Here is a 21161-nt window from a genome sequence, read left to right on the forward strand (position 1 = left end):
GGAGCCTCCAGTGAGACCAGGAGGCCCCACAAACCAGCAACTGCCATTGTGAATGTTGAACGAGGCTTCCGGCGGAACCCCAGGGCACAGCTCCCATGCACACTCCCCACGGTGTTAGAGAATCAGGTGGCTCCACAGCCCTGCTGGGACCACCTGCTGCTGCCATCCCATTTCACAGACAGACAAACTGAGGTGCAGACAGAGCCAAGGCCTTGTCGGGGCTCCACAGGCAATGGCAGAAACAGGATTGGAATCCAGCCTTCCTGCCTCCTTGCCACAGGCCCCCAAACTGCCCAGAAGCTGGGCCAGCCCCTCCCCACGCCCCAACTCAGGGGGCGGCAGCTCACCTCTGCATGCCCGTGCCACACATGACCATCTGGCAGGCCCCCAGACGGTAGCAGAGCTCTGAGGAGATGGGGATGAGGCCAGCGCCCACGCTCCCTGCGGCACCAGGCTTTGGGTGGACAAAGGACTTCATGAGGCGGCAGAGCTCGTCCAGGGCATTGATGGGGCGGATCAGCTGTGAGGGGCACCACACATGCCGGGGAGTCGGAGGAGGTCCCCACAGCCCCGCAGCCCCCACCCGGCCCCTCCCCCACCGTCTCCTTCTAATTTAGCTCTGTTACTATAGCTGCCTCCCAGCTCACCCCTCTGGAGTTGATAATGCAATTCAATCTTCCGTAACCTCTGCTCAAAAACCCTCTGTGGCTCCCCACTGCCCTACACGCTGGCAGTCAGTGTTCACCATATATTTCAGGTATAACCTTCCAACCTAATTCTCTTAATCTGCCCAGTGTGTCCCCAGCTAAGCCTGAAGAAAGTGCCCTCTCCCAGCCCGTCAAGACAAACACAAGTGCCCCCTCTCCAGAAAAAGCCTTCTTCCCTTCTGCCCCCAGCACTCCCTGACCCCCACGTGGAGGTGCAAGTGGTGGTTCACTAACGTGCTGTGCTGCGGGGACATTCCGCCAGCCAGAGTGGAAACTCCCAAAGGGCTGTGCTCCCCACATCTCCCAAAGCCCCTAGCTTACAGCCCCAAGGTAGCACTCCAAAATCATCAGATTCGAGGCCTGCCTGACCCTAGAAAACCAGGAGGCCAAAAGACATGCATCAAGGGCCAGAGGCAAGGGGGCCCCTGAGAGGGAGCTGCTCCTGGCTCAGGTCAAGGGGACAGATGGCAACGTGGGCCCCAAAGGCCAGATCTTCCCATTCCTCCAGAAAAGCTGGAAGCCTCCATTTTTATGGGAAATCTTTTGATTTCTAAAGGTTGACAGCAAACTTGAAACACACAAATGAGAAGAACATCATATAGGTTACATCTGTCATGAGGTCCAGGCTCCAGCCTCAGAGAAACACTGTGGTTAATAAGGGGACTGGAGTGGCACAGATGGGCAGGTGCCAGCCAAAATAAATCATCCCAGGAAGTAGCGGAACAGGGAGAAAACTATCGTGGGAGACTTCCTGGAGGAGGAGAGACCGCAGGGTCTCAAGGGCTTCTGAGTTAGCACCTGCTGGGGCACAACCCTGGGCCTGTCTGCTGAGTTCTGACCGCCAGGCGCCCCCACCCTGCCCAAGCTTCCCGCCACAGAGGGACAAAAGGTGGACACACCTGGTCTATCTTCACTGCCGTGGTGCTGGCATCCGTGGGCAGGTTAGACCGCTCCAGGTAAAATGCCCTGTGAAAGAAAGATGGGGATGACAGGGAGGAGCCATCACACCCACCATACTCCCGCCCCTACCCAGGGGTCCCAACCACTGCAGCCACTGAGACTCTACCCACAGCCGACCCTCAGAAAGAAATCCCAGAGTGCACCTGCAGGCCGTCCTCACCCGCAGGCACCTGTTCCTACAACAGCTGGTGGGGAAAGAGGGGCCTCCTGGGCATTCCTCCAGTGCCACCCCTCCCTGCCTGCCCATCCACAGCAGCCCCAGCCCTTTGCTCCCCAGGCCCTGGTCCTGCTTTTTCTCTCTTCTGAGCACTTCTCACCACACGGCGCCTCCCGGCTCTGGGCTTACTGGCTCATCATTCGTCTCCCCCTCCAGAACAGGGGTCAGTGAACTTCTATAAAGGGCCCCACGGTAACTATTTTAGGCTTTGTGAACTAGACAGTCTCAATTGCGGCCACTCAGGTCTGCCATTGCAGCACAAAAGCAACTACAGAGGATGTGAAAACGAGTGAGTGCAGCTACGTGCTAATAAAACTTTATTTACAAAACAGGGAGGCGAGGTGGGCCGGATTTTGACAACCCCTGCTCTAGAATATACACTCCATGAAGAATAGGACTTTGTTTTGCTCACTGCAGATTCCCAAACAAACACCCAGAACAGGGCCCGGCCCAGAGAAGGCCTTGACATGTGCTAGATGAATGAAGGGATGAATGAATGACCACACAGGCAGGACTTAGAATATTCCACAGATGGCGCAGAACAGACTGATGACAGCCCTGATCAGTCCAAACAGATGCCGGTTTCAGTAACTGGGCTGGACGCTTTCTCTGAGCAAACGGATGAAGACTCCTTCTCCCATTTCCAAATGACGAAGCCCAGACCTGCACCTGTCTCTCTAGCCTGTCACAGACAAGAGGTGGCGAGACAGACACAGGAAGGGCGCTGGGGGAGGGTGGTGGAAGCCGCAGAACTTAGAAGCGGCTCCCGGAACCTGTGCCTTCCTCCTGGTGACACCGGCCCCTGTTCTCCCCCCTTCTCCCTTGGGGTTCTCTTCTGAGCAGCCAAGGCCTCACTCACAGGCCCAAGAGTCCCAAGGCGCCCTGTCCTAGCTCCCACCATCTGAAGAATGAACCCAGCTCCTCTCAGTACAAAGGACCCACCTTGAAACCAAACAGCCTGTGTGGCCTTGGGCAAGTGTGTATGCTTCCTGGGGCTCAGTGGCCTCATCGGTAAAGTGGGATCCATGGCCCACTACCGTGAGAATCTCATGCCAGCCAGAGTCCTGCCACACAGTAGGCACTCAAGAAAAGGTGTGTGGCCCACTGCCCATGCTGGAGGTCCATCTGGCACCTTCCATGCTAATGCCGACTCCACGTGGAGGTTTCCTGGCTCCTGCCCCCAACAGGGACCCCGGCGGTACCTGAGTTTGCGGTAATACTGCTGCACCTTCTCCAGGGACTGCACATTGATCTCCTGCTGCAGATCATCCGCGGCCTGGCTGCCTGGAGAAGGCAGCCCCTCCACGTTCTCCAGCGCTGGGAGGGGAGATGTGGGAGGGCAGGCGGTTGGGAGCTGGTGTGCTTGGCGGCCTTGGCCCGCCCCCCATGAACCCCCTTCCCCAGGCCTGAAGCTCACCTTTTGTGAACAGCACGGTGTGCAGCCTCAGGCTGCCCCCACCCTCCAGGCGGGAGGGCAGCTTGGAGAAGTGGTAGCTGTCGAGGTAGAAGACGACCCTTAGCGCCTGCCGGCTGCCCTCGATGTGGTAGAAGACATTTGTGTCTGTGGAAGGACACAGGGCAGGGTGGCTCACCTCTGAGGCCGGGGCCAGGAGAAGCCCTGGGACACCTCTCCAGAACAGCTGGCACCTCCCTGCCCCCAAGTCCAGAGAGGCACCCTGGGACCTCCCTGTTCTCCCTACACTAGAGGGGTGGCCTCAGACCTCCCCGGCCTCCTGCCCTCTAGGGATAGCCTCCAACAGCCCTTCCCTCTCACTCTCTGAAGAACAGTGGCTCCCCTTTGCCTGCTTCATCAGCTCCTAGTTCCGCTGCTTAATTCTCGAACCTGATGCCGACTCTGCCTCCCTGGGGGTTCCACAGCATTTGGGGTCAGAGCTTCCCCAATGCTCTTTTCACCCTCACCTGGTAGCCCAGGGACCCTGCCTGGGAAAAGCTGCCCTCAAACAGGGCAAGCATCTGATTCATAGCCAGAAGGAAGCGCTTAGGGCACGGAGGGTAAATTTGGCACCCAGACCCCACCTGCACCCATGGCAGGCATCACTCTTCTGTCAAAGCTCTGTCCGAGCCAGTCACAGCCTGGAGACAGCTGCTGCCAATCAATTCCAATTGCTACTCCTAGAGAACCTGTCCTTCCTCTAGACTCTAGTCCATGCATTTTCAGCAGGAAAGACACTGTCCCCAAGGAGATGAAAACTGGTGCATGGGAGGGAGGACGAAAAACCTTTCCTCTTTTAACGTATGTTAAGCACAGATACCCAGATAAACAGACATAGGATACGACCGTAGTATTAAAATTTCATAGGGGCACAGCAATTAGGAAAAAATTAACTAAAAAGGTTTTTTATGAAATGAAATTTAATGAAATAAAAAAAAATTAAGAAACACGAATCCAGGGCATGGTTCCTAATTAAACCCACGCGCTTCAGCATCCCTGGAAGGCTTTTAGCACACAGGCCTCTGGGCTCCACCTCCAGAGTTTCTGAGGCTGTAGTTCTGGCTGGGCCGGAGAATCTGCCTTTCTCTCAAGCCCCCAGGTACTACTGGTCCAGGGGCCATGCTCTGAGAGCCCCTGCTCTCAGAAGCAAGCCCAGCACATCCAGGCTACCTAGAACTGTCCTAGGACCCCAGAGCCCAGACCCTGCCCCACAAACTAATCAGAATCGCTAAGGCCCAGGGCACGGGGATGGAAAAGCTCCCCAGATGACTCCAGAGTGCAAGCAGGGCTGAGACACACTGGACTAGACTGTGAGCTCCAGGAGGGCAGGAACAAGGACCGTGTTACATGGCCCACAACGAAGCCTGACACATACTATGTGCTCATAATTATGAACATGTGAATGGATGGATGGATGGATGAATGATGGTTGCATGGATGGATGGATGGATGGATGCATGGGTGGATGAATGGATGCATGGATGGATGGATGCATGGATGGATGGATGGATGGATGGATGGATGCATGGATGAATGGATGGATGGATGCATGGATGGATGGATGGATGCATGGATGGATGGATGGATGGATGCATGGATGGATGGATGCATGGATGGATGGATGGATGGATGGATGGATGGATAGATGGACGAATGCATGGATGGATGGATGGATGGATGCATGGATGGATGGATGGATGCATGGATGGATGGATGCACGGATTGATGGATGGATGGATAGATGCATGGATGGATGGATGGATGAATGCATGCATGCATGGATGGATGGATGGATAGATGCATGGATGGATGGATGGATACATGGATACATGGATGGATACATGTATACAGGGATGGATGGATGGATGGATGGATGCATGGATGCATGGATGGATGGATGGATGGATGGATGGATGGATGGATGGATGAATGCATGCATGCATGCATGGATGGATACATGGATGGATGAATAGATGGATGGATGGATGGATGGATATGTGGATGGATGGACACATGGATAGATACATGGATGGGTGGATGGATGGATACATGGATGGATGATGGATGGATAAATGAATGCGTGGGTAGAAAGACGGGTGAAGAACAGAAACAGAGAAGCAGAGAGAAAGAGAGAAAGAAAAATGGAGAAAGAGGAGAAAGGGTGAAGGAAGGAGAGGAGAGGACAACAGCAAAGGAGGAAGGGAGGATGGAACCTAATTATGGTACTTATTTAAGCCCTTTAAAAATCTTAACAAGTCTTCACTCCAAAGAAGAACATCTCTAGGGGAGAATTTTATTAAGAATTGGGTACTAGGATCATTCTCTTTTAAGAGCTGTTGAAGACAGCTGAGTTTATACAAAAACAAACCCCTCTTTTTCCATGTGTGTCCCAAAGTTCGGCTCTCACACTCATGTTGTGGGCATGAGGCTTGACGGCACTGAATACTAAGCCCACCTTGGGCAGCTGGCCTAGAGGCAGGAGAGGGACAGGGTGACTCCAGAGAGCCATCCCTTCTACCCCAGGACCCCAACTCTCACAGTGGGGGTGGGAGAAATCACTCACTGGCCACATAGTTCTCGTCCAGTTGCTTAAAGGAGAAGGTGACATTGTCGAGCTCTGACAGGGTCACCCAGATGTCCTCCAGCATGGTCCGTTCCTCCTTCTGCAGGAAGAAGACAGTGCGGAGGAGTCTCAGATGCCAACCCTGCCCCAGGGTTCCGTATCAACATGCTGAATTCAACTCTAGTCGGCACTCCAGACTGTAAGCCCACTAGGTACCAGGTCCTAAGCGTGACTCTCCAGAGTGGATGTGAAATCATGGTGTGCTCTGTGGCTTGTCCTGCACTTTCAAGGGTCATAGAGCCCATTTCTGCCTTAATTCACTGAGTGGTCCTAGTAAAATCACTGCCTCTCTTGCCCAGACCACCAAACCAGGCTTCTAACTTAACCATTTCAAATCTAACACAGTCAAGTAAAAGTCCCCAGTTCCTTCTACAACCTCCCCCAGTCAGTCCCATCTCAGCAAACGGCACCAGCATTCACTCGTCACCCAAGATCCAAACCTTTGACCTCTCAGTTTCCCTCCCGCTCACCCTGGTCATATCCATCATCAAGTTTGATGGGTGGACACCAAAATATCCTCCAGACCCACCCACCTCCCTTCAGCTTCCCGGCCACCACCATCTCTCGCCAGGATGACACCAGGTTTCCCTTCTGCCACTCTCTGCCGCAAAATAATACACCCTCTCCTACAAATCATGTTTGGAAAACCTAACCCAAATTATATCACTTTATATCAAAATTCTGACCCCTGCTCTGCTTCCAGAATAAAGTCTCAGGCCTTACAGATCAGGTCCTGGCATCTCCCCAGCCCCCTGCAGCTCCCCTCTGGCCACACCGGCCCCTCTTCGGGGCCTTTGCACATGCTGGTCCCTCTGCCCTGCACACTCTTCCTCACACTGTCTGCCTGGCTGGCTGAGGTCTCAGCTCAAGTGTCACCACCTCACACAGCCTGTCTCTGACCACCTAATCCAGAAAAGCTGCCTCACCCGCCGAGCTTCCTGCCGAGTGTCCCATCTCTCCACCTCCCTTCCCTCCTCCGTCCTTTCTTCTTCTCAAGCTGCTTCCCCCAACTAGGAAGTCAGCTTCGGGTGCTCAGCACCCAGCTCAAGGCCTGGCACAGCGTGGCATTCAGAGAATGAAGGAACTGGGCCCAGCATCCCCAGTGAGAAAAGCAAGGTGAGGGCTGAGTGTTCCCTGCTTCCTCCCTGGGCCCCAGGTTGTGCATTCTGGGAATCAAGTGACAGCCAACCTCCCGCCAGGCAGGTGCCTTCTGCAGCAGTGGCTGGCAGAGGGCACTCCAGGGCCAGGCTGCCCCACCCCAGCTCCAGGAGTCAACCTCAGAGGCACCGGTGATTCCTGGGGCTCTGCTGTCCAGCAGCATCCCTGGCTTCCACCACCCGACTCCCACCTCAGTCCCCCAGCTGTCACAACCAAAACCATCTCCAGACATTGCCATGTGTTTCCCCTAGGGAGGACACTGCCCTGGGCTGCGAGCCGCTGATCTACAGCATGGATTCTGTTACCTCTGTGTGCTGGGACTGAAGAGCCCTGCGTACAGGGACTCTGTTTGTTCACTGCTGGACTCCAGTGGCCATAAAACAGCTCACGGGTGCCCAACAAATCACTGCTGTGGGAATGACAAGGCCTGGGGGAGCCTGAGGGAGTGGGCAGGGGCTCCCTTGCCCTGGCCCGGGTGGGCACCAGCAGGTGGGCCAGTGGGGCCGCCCTCCCGCCTCGCTCACTCACCACTGCGGTCGGCGAGAGCAGGGACTGGCAGTGCAGCAGCACGCCCGTGGCCGCCACCTGCTCCAGCCACTTACGGCTGGCGTCGCGGCTGCTCTCCTCGTACTCGCCGTTGTTGTTGTAGCGGTAGCCCAGGGCTGCCAACAGCTGCTCGGAGAAGGTGCACACCGCGGCCACCAGGGCCTGGCAGAAGATCGCGTCTCTGCGCAGCTGCAGCTCAGTGTCTGGGGGCAGAGGGCGGGGAGCTTGCTGGAGGGGTGCTCCCACGCCACCAGGAGGCCCACACCCCAAAGCCCTGGGTCCAGAACCCCTCATGGAACCCGCTACGAAGGGCTCACGTTAGGCCAGAAATTACTTTTTGGTGGACATCCCAGCCACCAAAAGCCAGTTTCACAAAAATCAATTATCCAAAAAGCAAGCCCACATGCCAAAAGTCTATTCTCTCAGTGATTCATCTGCCTGCTTTGAAAATCAAACAAACGAACACTTTGTGATTTTCCTAAGGGTTGCCCGAGACCCTCACCCTCAGCCACTTCTCTCATTACGGGATTCCTTGGCCTTGGCCAGTAGAATACCAATCATGCCAAGCTCTTCTGCCAAACTCCACGTGTTCAGAAATGCAGCTGCCATTTCCTCTGTTAGGAGAACTATGCTTTCTTCCTCTTCCCACCACCTCCCTTGCCCTTGTCCTTGACCCTGGCATGGTTTGAAGAACTGGCCAATTTCAAGCAATTGGTCTTTCAGGGTCCCAATCTTCTGGAAGGAATTATTTCCAATGGCTGGCTTCTGGCCAATGAGTTTTTACTGACCAAATTTGACCCAGATCCTGCTGTAGCTCCCTCTTGGCTGAGAATTTCTGGAAAGAAGGGAGGGATAGAGAAGGTCTCCAAAATTCTCACGCTACCTCCTCCCTCTTCTCTTCCGTACTCTCTGCTGGATGGAAGCTCCCAGGCCAGGGCTGAAGGCTCTCCCGGCACAGGGCCTCCCTCACATCATCCTCTATCCCGGGGCCCTGTCCACATCCACCCAGGCCTGGTCAGAGGCACAGGACAGGGCTCCTAGCTCCAGTGCCCTGAGACTTGTCCCGTGGACACAAGAAGAAGCAAGGTTCAAGTAGCTCTTGGAGGGGCTCCAGGCCAAAGTGTTGCCTCTGAGGTCTGGGCCCTGAGGGCATAGATGGTTGGCCTTGAGCGGTGGAAGAGGCGGGGTATGTGCACCCCACACACCTTTAAAGCCCTCACCTGTGCACTTCAGCAAGGCCAGGAGCAGCTGGTTCTTCCCATCTGGAAGGAGAAGGGAGACAGAAAGGAGGATGGGCTGGGAGAAGGCAGGAAGGGGTGAGGGCAGAACCAGGCCCCTCCCAATGGAACCTTCCAAGGTGCTCTGACCCTTCACAGCAGAGCCCTGGGTACCTAAGGCTGTGCTCAAGAAGCTTCTATTGATTGTTGGGTGAACTCCAGGAACCCCTGACCTCAGGCAGTGGAACCCCAACAGTGAGCCCCATCTGCACGTGCAAGCCTCGGACACAGAACCAGCCCCTTTAACCCCTGGGTCACAGCCCCGGACCCACACCTTGTTCACGTAAGTATGGGCACGCACTCACACGTACAACCTAGGAACACATGTATACACACACACACATACACACTCATGCATCAACAGACACCCAAGTGCATGCCACACAGACACACACATATTCACATGCAGACTCACATACATATGTACACACAAGTACACATGTGCCCACACACACACACAGCAGACACCCACGTGCACACCACATACATGCATTCATATGCAGACTCATACATATGTACACACACAGGTACACATGCGCCCACACAAACACAACAAACACACAAGTGTACACAGACACACGCACACTCCTCACAGCCTCACATACATATTCTCATCCTACATGGGCACGGCCCTACACACATCCTGTCCTGCAAAAAAACCTCATTTCTTTCTAGCTGAACATCCTGGTCTCCCAGAAAGGGTTTAGAAAGATGTGGAAGGGCTTTGGATTTGGCCTCTTGGGGTGCTTTCTTCCCCAGGGAAGACTGCAGAATTCAGGGCTGGGCAGGGTAAGAACGAGAGCAGCAGCAGTGGTGCACGCCTGCCAGGACTCACCGCGCCAGGCAGCCAGGGCGGGACTCACCACGCCAGGCACCAGAGCACCGAGCGCATGACCTATGCTGACTCATTTAATCTTCCCGACCACATGGGAGGGAGGTGGCGCTGTGAGCCCATTTGACACAGGAAGAAACTAAGGCCAGAGGCGTCAAGGAACTCGCCATGATCACACAGCCAGTAAGCGGGTGAGCTGGGATTCAAGCCCTGGTGGTCTGGACCCAGAGTCAAGGCTCTTCACCAGTTACACTTTCAGAGACAAGGACAGATCAGGGCAGCAGAGACTGCAACTCAGAGGCTGCCATTCCCCAGGGGAACAGCCCAGAGTCCTTGAGCCTCCCACTGTCCTGGTCAAACATCTCCCTGGTCCAGATCCTTCTAACCCAGGAGTCTCAGACATAAATGCTGGCAGGAGTCAGGCAGGCACCGTAAGATGCGTCGAGCAGACGTCAGGCCACAGGGAGCAGTGGAGACTGGGGTGAACTGGAAAGCACCTTGGCCCCATGTACAGAGAGTGGCCGCCACTCCTCTCTAGCAAGGTGGGATGGGAGACTGTGGGCCTGGAGTCACCAGATCTTCTGGTTGATCAGTAGCAGTGAGAAATCCAAGTTTTTATGTGAGAACCTCTGTCGGGCCAGCAGCAGAGTCAGTTTTCACTGCTGCAGCATCGAAAACTATCTGTGAGCCCAAATATGGTCGGTGGGCTGACAGTTCGTGCCTCTCACACCCTGATAATAACAGGAACCCACATATCCACTGTTTTGGAAGCTGAGAAAGAACAAATTCAGCCTTTTCAGCCTCCAAAATCAGGGCTTTGTTTTGTTTGTAGTTTTTGTTTTGGTAGAGATAGGGTCTCACTATGTTGCCCAGGCTGGTCTCAAGCCATATCCTGTTTAGGGCAGTACACTCAGCTGAAAGAAGGCATCACTTCTCTTGTCCTCTCCCTGGGCATGGAGAAACAGGGTTCACAGAGCTGGATCCATCCCTGACTCTCTCATGTTCCACACCAAAGGCCACAGCCCCTCTCCACCATGATGCATCCTCCCTGCCCACCCACCTTCCACGTATCTCTGAATGTTGTCCACCAGGGTCTTGATGGAGTTGGGGAGGTTCCAGGGGTCCTCCTGGATGCTGATCTGGATCAGGCTCCGGCCACGAATTGTACACTCTTCTTTCTGTTTAAACTCTGGGGTAGGAAAGTGGCATGAGGGCCAGGGAAGGGACAGAGGTAGCTTTGGAGAACGGTGGCACAAAGGCCTATGTCCCATCACAGATCCCAGAGCTCATAATCCTAGATCAAGGGAGCTGGCAGGACTCCTGGGCATTATCTGGTCCACAGAGGGTAACTTGCTACTATTTCATGGTACCACACCATGGCAGACATTACTCATCAATCTCAGCACTCCTTCCTGCTGCTCTGAGACCAGGACTCCCCACAGCTACAGCTAATCCAGTGCAGACCTCACAAATCAATCACAGCTTTACTTCTGTCTCAGCCTGGATGTTGCAGCCACAGATGGATTCTCAGGAACTAGCCACAACCAACTGAGTTGGCATATGAGTTCTAACTCTTTCCCTACACAGAGGAGGAAGCCCACACATAAGTGGGAAAGTGACATGCCTTAAGTCACACAACTGGGCAGTGACAGTGCTGGGACTAGCCTCTGGTCCCACCATTCAGAGGCCAGGAAGACAAAGGCCTCTGTTCCTTTGGTGTCTTTCCTCCTGCAAGGTCCCAGTTTCTGATATATTTGTGGGTTTGCTGTTTCTGCTTTCTGAGGTCCATCCCTGAAAGCTGATCCTGAGATAGCAGGATGTACAGCTGAGCTGGGGAGCCCCAAGTCCTCACCACTTCCCACCCTCGCTTGGCGGCAATCTCACTGGGAGCTCCTTGAGGTCAGGGCAGTATCCGATTCAGCTCAGGGTCTCCAGTGCCCAGTACAAGGCCTGGCACAAGTTGGTTCTGGGAAATCATTGACTGGATGTACAGAAGCATGAATGGATAGGTGGATGGATTAATGGATGAGTAGAAGGATGAAAGAGTCGGCACATGGATGGAAGGAAGAATGGCTGGACAGACAGATAAGCGATGGATGGATGGATGGATGGATATATGGATCGATGGGTGGATAGATAGTGAGTGGTGGGTAGTTGGGTGGATGGGTAAATGGATGAGTGGATGGATGGATGATAAATGGATGAGTCGATGGATGGATGGATGGGTATGTGGATAGATGGGTGGACAGATGGTGAGTGGTGGGTAGTTGGGTGGATGGGTGGATGGATAAGTAGATGGATGGATGATAAATGGATGAGTGGATGGATGGATGAGTGGATGGATGGATGGATGGGTGGGTGAATAGATGGTGAGTGGTGGGTAGTTGGGTGGATGGGTGGATAGATGGATGGGTGAGTGGATGGCTGGATGGCTGGATGATAAATGGATGAGTGGATGGATGGGTAGATGGATGGGTGAATGGATGAGTGGGTGGATGGAGAGATGGATAGGTATGTGAATAGATGGGTGGATAGATGGTGAGTGGTGGGTAGCTGGGTGGATGAGTGGATGGATGGATGGGTGGGTGGATGGATGGATGGCTGGAATGATAAATGGATGAGTGGATGGATGGATGGGTGGTGGATGGATGGATGGCTGGGTGGGTGGGTGGGTGGGGGGATGGATGTATGGATGAGTGAATGGATAGATGAGTAGATGGATGAATGGATACATGGTGGGAGGGTAGATGGGTGGATTGATGGATAGTAGGCTGGGTAGATGAGTAGGGTGGGTAGGTGGGAAAATGGGGGGAAAGGTAGGTGGGAGAAGATAAGAAATTTCAATTCCTTTTCCCTCGATCATTTCGAGGAGAAAGCCTCAATTGGGTGTTGGTAATCCCTTACCACTTCTTTAATGCACAAATCCCTCTCTTAAATGAAGAACAAGGAGCCCTTGGCAGGCAACAGTGCCTAACTGCAGTGTAATATTTCGTTGTTGTTGTTGTTGTTTGCATTTAATTTATCATTATAGCTCATCATAAATTTTTGCCATGTTATACTGGTTTTTCATATACAAGGAATTCAATAAGGTCCTTTCGAAATGAAATTTTTTAAGAATTATTCTTTTTAAAAAGTGTTATCATTAATAAGCAAAAAATGAGTATGGTTTAAAAAACATGAAGGAAGGCCGGGCAGTGCCTCACGCCTAGAATCCCAGCACTTCAGGAGGCCAAGGCAGGAAGATCCCTTGAGCCTGGGAGTTCAAAACCAGGCTTAGCTACATGGCAAAACCATGTCTCTCCAAAAAAACAAATCAAAAATTAGCCAGGCAAAGTGGCACACACCTGTAGTCCCAGCTACTTGTAGGAGGCTGGGTTGTGAGGATAACTTCAGCCTGGGAAGTCAGGACCGCAGTGAGCAGTGATCACACCACTGCACTCCAGCCTGAGTGACAGAGTGAGACTCTTTCTCCAAAAAACAAAAAGAAAGCAAGCAAGAAAACAAAAAGAACTATTCTTGGCTCAGAATCTATACAAACAGGCCGTGGGCTGGGTGTGGCCCAGGGCTAAAATCGCTGTCCCTGGATGAGCCCACAGCCATTCAGCAGTAGAGGGGCAGAGCTGAGCGGGAGCCCGGGTATCCCGCCCTGTCTAGCACCCTTCCCCATCGCAGGCTGTCTCTGTGGGCGCTAGCTGCCTCTTACCTTGTAAGCTGTGGTTCATGGGGAAATGTTTGGTCTCTTCGAAAGCCCGGCTCATGACTGGCCCCTTGAGGAGAGCATTGATGGAGTCCACCTGGGGGGCAAGAAGCCTGGCATTGGTTTGGGCCCTGTGGCCCTACACATTGCAGCAGACACCAAGGACCCACAGCCCCCGGGTCACAGGCCCTCCCCAGGTGTGATGGGAGGAACCCAAAGTTGCACCAGGAGTGGGGCAAAGGTCCCACCTGGTTAAAGAGGTGCTCCAGGCAGCCATGAAGCTTGTCCTGCTTGTCAGATGGGATCCGCATGTCACAAGGCAGCTCATCTCCTGGTGGGAGGTAGAAGCAACAGCCATCAACCATTCCTGCCCCATCTCACCCCATCTCAACCACCTTCCCAAGAGGAGGATACAGCTACAGAACTCCAAACCCACAGGGGATCTGGAGTCTGAAGACCAGGTCCTGGCTGTGAGCCACAGGGCAAATCACCTGACCTCTCTGAGTCTCAGTTTCTTCATGGACAACAGGCACTAACGCATGACAAGACTGTAAGGCACTGTTACTGTTTCCATTCTGCAAATGAGGGACTGAGGAGCAGAGAGAAGGAAGCAGAGGCCACATCTCCTGATTCCTCGCCCGGCTGGTTCAGCTACACCAGCTGTCACTCCCAACTCCTTCCTACAGCCTCCTGGGGGCAGTTTGTGCAGTTAAAGATCTTATGTGATGAAACATTCATCTAAAGTTCAGCAATTTCTTCCACTTTGCTAGAGCTCCTTTTCGTCTGTTAATTGAAGTATAATTAAAATTAAATTGTGATGCACAGACTATCTCTGAAAGGACACGCAAGACTGTAGTGACAGCGGGAACAGTGGTGACAGCCTGAAAACCAAGGGCTGGGGGGAGACTTGTCACCGTGCACCCTCTGGTGCCTTCTGAATTATGCACACTGTGTGAATACACAACCTACCTGCAAAATTAATTGCTTTAAAGTCTGAAGTAAATGAGACTAAAATATATATCAATTTCAGGCTTTCAGTAAATATTGTAAGTAGAGCATGATCTAATTTATAAAGTATTGTCTATGCCTGTCTGTCCAGCCATCCGCCCGCCTGTCCATCTGTGCATTCACAGACCCTCACCAATGAACTCAAAATGCTGGCAAGGGTCATTTCTTGGGGAGATGAGATTCTCATTCATTTTTATGTACTTCTTTTGTTTGCTTGTTTTTTGAGATGGAGTCTCACTCTGTCGCTCAGGCTGGAGTGCAGTGGTGAGATCTCGGCTCACTGCAACCTCCCCCTGCCAAGTTCAAGCAATTCTTCTGCCTCAGCCACCTGAGTAGCTGGGATTATAGGTGTGCACCACCACACCCAGCTAATTTTTGTGTTTTTAGTAGAGATGGGATTTTACCATGTTGGCCAGGCTGGTCTCGAACTCCTGACCTCAAGTGATCCACCCACCTTGGCCTCCCAAAGTGCTGGGATTACAGGCGTGAGCTACCACACCCAGCCTTATGTACTTCTTTGAACTGCTCCATGTCATTTGGATTTTTGGTTTGTGCACATTATCATTTTTACATAAACCCTGAGATTTACCTGTGTTCTTGTCAGCACACTCATCACAACCACTCATCATACGTGACCATACACAAGCACACAGAACTGCACCATGCATGCTTCTATCTGTTCCATGTCCATGACATTCAGGGAGAACATCAGCTCCAAGAGGGTTGAGAAGTTTGTTTCATTCACTGCTGCATTCCCAGCACCCAGCACATAAGAGACTCAATAAATATTTGCTGAATGAATGAATGGAAGGAAATCAAGTACAGGACCATGTAATAAAATACAAAACAATATTAACACAGAGGAAAGTACAATAAAGTAAACTAAAACTAAATCTCACGGGGAGGAGCCTCTCCCTGAGCACGGGCCGCTGCCGCTCCACTCACCAGACCCCATCTCGTCGCTGCCCAGGTAGGAGCTGTTACTTCTCACGCTGGTGTAGGACAGGACCGAGTCCCGATTGCTGTTACACTCGCTGCAGAGGGGCCCAGAGAAGGGGCTGAGTCACCCTTAGCTCAGGCCATCCGATCCCAGCACCCGAAACCCACTTTCTAGAGTGTAGACAAAACCCCTGGGCCCTCAGGTGGGCATGCAGCCCAGAGAGGGCACCAAGCACTGGCCCTCAGTGCCAAGGGCAAGGAAGACTGGCCTGGTGGGTTTTCCATGCCTGAGGGTTTGGATATGTTTCTACGCTCTAGCACAGAAAGGCAGAAATAGGAGGAGGATGGTGAATCACTTCCACTCAGGTGTCACTCTGTCCAGTGTCCCCAAGGGACAGCCTTGCCCTGAGACACCTGCCCATTCCACACGCAACCACACAGCTCTGTCTTCTGTCTCCCCAGCCCCCAGCCTGGCTGGAAACCTCCTGAGGACAGGGACCTGGGACCTCAGAACCACAATTCTGACATTTTTTCCTTCACTTTTTTGAAAATTAAAGGAAAAACTGGAGGATCCAAAAATGTAAGAATGAAATCCCAGAGAGACGGTGAAATCTCAGACTGCGGACATGAGGCTCTGACGACACAAAGTGCCACAGCAGCCAGTGCACCTCCTTCATTCCACAGGCGCCAGGTGAGCTGGGAAAGGGGGGCCGGGCAAATCCCCTGACTACTGGAAGAGCATTAACACTGGAAGGACGGGGGGAAGGCTGTCTTCTCAAACTGTTTCAGTTCTGAGTTTTGCCCACAAACAACTGAAGCACCCCTCTAAGATTCCACATAAACACAGTGGGCAAATGTTATGTCACCTTTCACTGGGACCACAGGGTTTGTATACCTACAGGAAGGAATTAAATTTACCCATGACATGGCCTTAAAACAGGAATCTGAGTTTTGGTCTATTTAACCCACTACTCAGGACCTTACTGATCTTGTTATAATTAACCAGTAGAAAATTTAGATCATCTCAGGTTAGGAGGCAAAAAAACAAATGTGCTCTTCCTCCTTGGACTAAGTAAACAGAAATAGCGTTTGTTTCAGAAACCATATGTCTTATACTGAGTTTTCAAACATGCCACGGAATCTTGCCCTGTGTTTGACAACATCATGTCAGCATGTGTGGGGTGACACCAAGGCAGAACAGATGGGTCCACGTGGGGTGAACCCTAAAATGTCAGCTTTGAGGCTGGGAGTCTAAGTGGGTTTTTGGGATGTGCTTTGGGGGCTCAGATAATCTCCCAACACCACACTATCAGCAACAGTGCCCTGAGCCCACTGCACCCTGGGGAACATCCACTGATTCTGACGTTGCCACGGCTCTGTGGCCTCACCTGTCCAGGGACATCCTCATCTAACCCCAGGCCCCCCACAGCGGCACCCACCTGTAGGAGTCGCGGTAACTCATGGTGTCATGGCCTGAGTCCTCCTGGTCCTCCTCGGCCACTTTGAAGCACACCTTCTTGATGCCTCCATGGTCACTCCTGTCCATCTCGCTCTCTTCACTGACCAGGGGCAGGGAGGAGGCCTCCTCAGCCAAGGATGGGTCACAGGACCCTCCCAAGGTGGGCTCTGTGATGGTGGACAGCAGCCTATGAGAGCAAAGACCATGAAGTCAGAGACACAGACCTGGCCCTGTGTCCCTTTCCTGAAAATCTACCAGCAGCTACAGGCGTGAGCACTGGCCCTCCCGCTGGGCTGTGAGACACGCAGCTTCTTCTTTCACGGCCAAGCTACACAAGGCTCTACCGGAACGCAGGCCAGGAAGCTTTTTCTTTAAAGACCCTGAGAGTAAACCCTTCCAGCTTGACAGGCTTCAGGGTCTGAGTGACAACCGCTCAACCTGCTGCTGCAGCGGGAAAGACCTGGACAGTGTGGAAGCAAATGGGCGTGACTGTGTTCCAATGACACCTTGTTTAAAAATGAAAATAGGCTGGGTGTGGTGGCTCACACCTGTAATCCCAGCACTTTGGGAGGCCAAGGCAGGCTGATCACCTGAGGTCAGGAGTTTGAGACCAGCCCGGCCAACATGGCGAAACCCTCTCTCTACTAAAATACAAAAATCAGCCGGGTGTGGTGGTGGGTGCCTGTGATCCAAGTTACTCAGGAGGCTGAGGTAGGAGAATCACTTGAACCCGGGAGGCAGAGGTTACAGTGAGCTGAGATCATACCACTGAATTCCAGCGTGGGCAAAAGAGAGAAACTCCATCTCCAAAAATAAAAAAAGAAAACAACAGGCCGATGCCGCCATATGGCCTATGGACCAAGGCTCATCAATTTCCGATGTCAGGTTTGAGTGATGGTTAACAGCACAGTTCTGAAGCTAGTGAACCTCCAGATTCAAATTCCAACATTGCCATTTCCTAGCTTAGAGACCTAAAGCTAATTAGTTAAACTCTTGGAGACTCAGTTTCCTCATACGTAAAATGGGATCATATTAGTATCTGTATCTTAGCCTCCTGTGACAATTAAGGGAGTTAAAGTGTGAGTAAACAGGCTGGGCCCAGTGGCTCACACCCGTAATCCTAGCACTTTGGGAGGCTGAGGTGGGAGGATCTCTTGAGCTCAAGAGTTCAAGACCAGCCGTGAAACTGCATCTCCGTTAACAAATACAAAAATTAGCCAGGCACGGTGGCATGTGCCTGTAGTCCTAGTTACTCAGGAGGCTGAGGCAGGAGGATCACTTGAGCCCAGGAGTTTGAGGCTGTGGTGAGCTATGATCACATCATCACACTGTAGCCTGGGTGACAGCTGGATAAAGTGCTCAGAACAGTGTCTCATGCCTTCTAAGTGAGCAGTGATCTGTAAGTCATGGCTAGATGTAATCCTACCCCATCTCCACAAAGTCAGTAGCATGATTACCCCATTTGACAAACGAGGAAACCAAGGCTCAGAGAGGTTAAGTGACTTGCCTAAGTTTGCAGAGCTGATAAGTAGTAGGACCAGGACTTGAACCCAGGCCTCCTGGCTCCAAAGCCGCTCTTTTTCCCCCTTATCATGGAATACTTCCATCATACACAAAAGTAGAGAGAATATGAAGAGCCCAGGTATCCAGCAGGGAGCTGCAACAGCAGCCGCTCAGGTCCACCTTGTTTCCTCCATCATCCCCAACACTTTGTATTTCCCTGGAGCTTTTTTGTTGTTCTGTTTTGAGACAGGGTCTCACTCTGTCACCCAGGCTGAAGCACAGTGGCGCAATCGTGGCTCACTGCAGCCTCGATCTCCTGGGCTCAAGTCATCCTCCTGCCTCAGCACCCTAATGAGCTGGGACAACAGGTGTATGCCACCACACCTGCCTAATCCTAGGATTTTTTTTTTTTTTTTTTTGTAGAGACAGGGTTTTACTACATTGCCCAGGCTAGTCTCAAACTCCTGGACTCAAGCAATCCTTCCACCTCAGCCTCCCAAAGTGCTGAAATTACAGGCATGAACCACCATGCCCAGCCCACTGGAGTATTTAAAACAAGTCCAAGATAGCAGGTAATCCCCCCATACCTACTTCACGGGTGTCTCGAATACACACAGATTTTCTTTTAAACAAGTGGTTCTCAACTGGGGCAATTTTGCCCCCTGGGAAACCTTTAGCTATGTCCAAAGACATTGCTAGTTGTCTTAACTGAAGAGGAATGTTGCTACCAGCATCTCGTGGGTAGAGACCCCAGATGCTGCTGAACACCCTCCTACGCCCAGGACGGCTCATCAGCAAGGAGTAATCCAGCCCCAAATGTCACTGGTGTCAAGGGTGAGAGACATTGCTTCACATATGACCACAGTGCTTGACTGCGCCTAACAGAATGAATGAGTCCTCAACACCATCCAGCTCCCAGTCTGTGGACAAACATCCCTGATTGTTTCAAAATGCCACCTCACAGGGGCACGCCAGAAACGGATTTCTAACTGGGTTCCGACGCTGCATCTGGCCGGCCCGTCTCTAGGGTCTCTTTAATCTCTAACAGTCCCCTCTTCCCCACGCCTGCTTCCCCATCATTCGTTGAAGAAACCAGGTCATTTGTCACATAGAATCACCCACCCTCCGGATTTGGCCAAATGCCTCCCCAAGGTGCCACTGAACCACCCTCAGCCCCTCATCCTAGAGCTGAGTAGTGGGAGCTGGAGCCTTCACGAGGTGACAGCCATATCTGCTAGCAAGACTCCCGTGGGCGGGCTGTGTGTGTGTCCTGTTGTATTACAGCAAAAGGACCGCCTGTCCAGCTGCCTCGCTGTGATGCTAAAATTATAAAGCTCCCCCCAGAATCTTTCAGCAGATGGTTTTCGCCTCACTGATGAGCACTGCCTATATCCGTAATATTTCATTAGAGCAGCGGTTCTTAATCAGGGATGATATTCCCCGCAGGGGGGCATGTAGCAGTGTCTGAAGACATTTTTGGTTGTCACAACTGGGGGAGGGGATGCTACTGGCATCTAGTGGGCAGATGACAAAGATACTGGAAATAGCCTATAATGTCCAGGACAGCCCCCAACCCCACTACAAAGAATGATGGTACCCACAGTGTCCACAGAGCCGGGACTGAGACACCTGCCCACCTCCACTCACTCCGGACACCCCCGGAGCCAGGGCTCACCTGTTGATCTGAGTGACGTACTGCTTCATCTCCTTCAGGGCCACATCCAGCTTGGTGAAGAGCTGCAGGTAGGCATCCTGGATCTCGCGGTCCTCCTGTTTGAGCAGGAAGCTCAGGCCCCGGTCTTCCTGGCCAAGGAAGCTGCCATCATGGAGACCCTGGCCTTGGGGATCACTCTCTGCAACAGGCAAGCACTTCCAGGAGGGGGCAGCCATGGTGGTGACGCAGTGCTGGGTGTAGGACATGGGGTTCAGGTGGCCTGCAGAGGAGGAAGGGAGAGCTCACTGGAAAACAGCCCCCAGAATCCACGGGGCCTTTGGGCAGAACAATAAAACCCATTTCAAGGATCCCAGTGAAGGAGAAAATTTTCCCTTTTAAACACTCTTAATCCATTCAGTTACTTCAAGAAGAATGTTCCAGTCTGGTGCTAACATGCTTTTAACTACTGTGATCTTTTTCCTGCCTACAATACAGACATGATGGCCAGCACCCCAGCAGACGTCATCATCCACAAGGCATAAAGCCACATCTAGAGATGCTGCCCCACAAAGATGGCCAGTCATCCCTGATGACCATGAGCTGCCATTCCAGCCCTGGCAGCTGACCTTCAGACAGTTTTCTGTTTTAGATCTGGAGTGCAGAATCTGAACCCAACTTCTAATAGACACACGCAGGTACCTTGCTCCGGGTCAAGTCCGATGAGGGAGGGTTTGCGTCCAAAGCGGATGCTGAAGGACCTGCCCACTGAGGGGGTGGTCTTGGGGTAGGACACTTCCATGAAGTTGATGTGGCAATTGGTGGGGCAGAAGTCCAGGCCACACAGCGGGTGGGGCTCCAGGGGGGCTTGTTTGAAGGGCGGGCTGACCCTGCTCTTCAGCTGGGCTGCAAACTGAGAAAGTGGAGGCCATAAGGTCGTGAATCAGAGGACAGGGTCTGGAAATGTTGGCCCACACCCAGTATCCACTTTATCCTGGCCTAGGCCAGATGTCCCACAGTTGGACAAAATGCCAGTAGCTCCAAATGAGACGGGGAACCCTTGTACCATATTTCATGGCTCCAGATTTCAGGGAAGGCCTGGAGGAACCCAAGGCCTCTGGGTGCCCACCC

General features: G+C 52.6%; 2 protein-coding genes across 7 annotated transcripts in view; both read right to left on the minus strand.

The window, feature by feature from the left end:
- PREX1 (phosphatidylinositol-3,4,5-trisphosphate dependent Rac exchange factor 1) overlaps window positions 1–21161 on the minus strand; it is a 204313-nt gene that overhangs the window by 4201 nt on the left and 178951 nt on the right. For 5 of the 6 annotated variants that reach the window (XM_012467409.3, XM_064382496.1, XM_064382495.1 and 2 more), the window contains 14 exons: window positions 20733–20943; window positions 20055–20313; window positions 16857–17063; window positions 15424–15512; window positions 13719–13801; window positions 13477–13567; window positions 10834–10962; window positions 8885–8926; window positions 7647–7867; window positions 5901–6000; window positions 3302–3445; window positions 3087–3201; window positions 1607–1673; window positions 348–520 (listed from right to left, as the gene is read on the minus strand). In XM_012467409.3, coding sequence (XP_012322832.3) covers window positions 348–520; window positions 1607–1673; window positions 3087–3201; window positions 3302–3445; window positions 5901–6000; window positions 7647–7867; window positions 8885–8926; window positions 10834–10962; window positions 13477–13567; window positions 13719–13801; window positions 15424–15512; window positions 16857–17063; window positions 20055–20313; window positions 20733–20943 — 1931 coding nt within the window. The other variant, XM_064382498.1, reaches the window with a different exon arrangement.
- On the minus strand, window positions 3458–5554 carry LOC135276974 (guanine nucleotide exchange factor subunit RIC1-like; the record flags this gene model as incomplete). The annotated part of the gene is given in 2 exon segments (XM_064382500.1): window positions 3458–5055; window positions 5057–5554. Coding segments are annotated over 2 exon segments (828 nt in total), but the record flags the coding sequence as incomplete, so codon positions are not given.

This window comes from Aotus nancymaae, unplaced genomic scaffold (genome assembly GCF_030222135.1).
Source record: "Aotus nancymaae isolate 86718 unplaced genomic scaffold, 86718_ANA_hifiasm-v0.15.2.pri h1tg000029l, whole genome shotgun sequence".
Classification (NCBI taxonomy): domain Eukaryota; kingdom Metazoa; phylum Chordata; class Mammalia; order Primates; family Aotidae; genus Aotus; species Aotus nancymaae.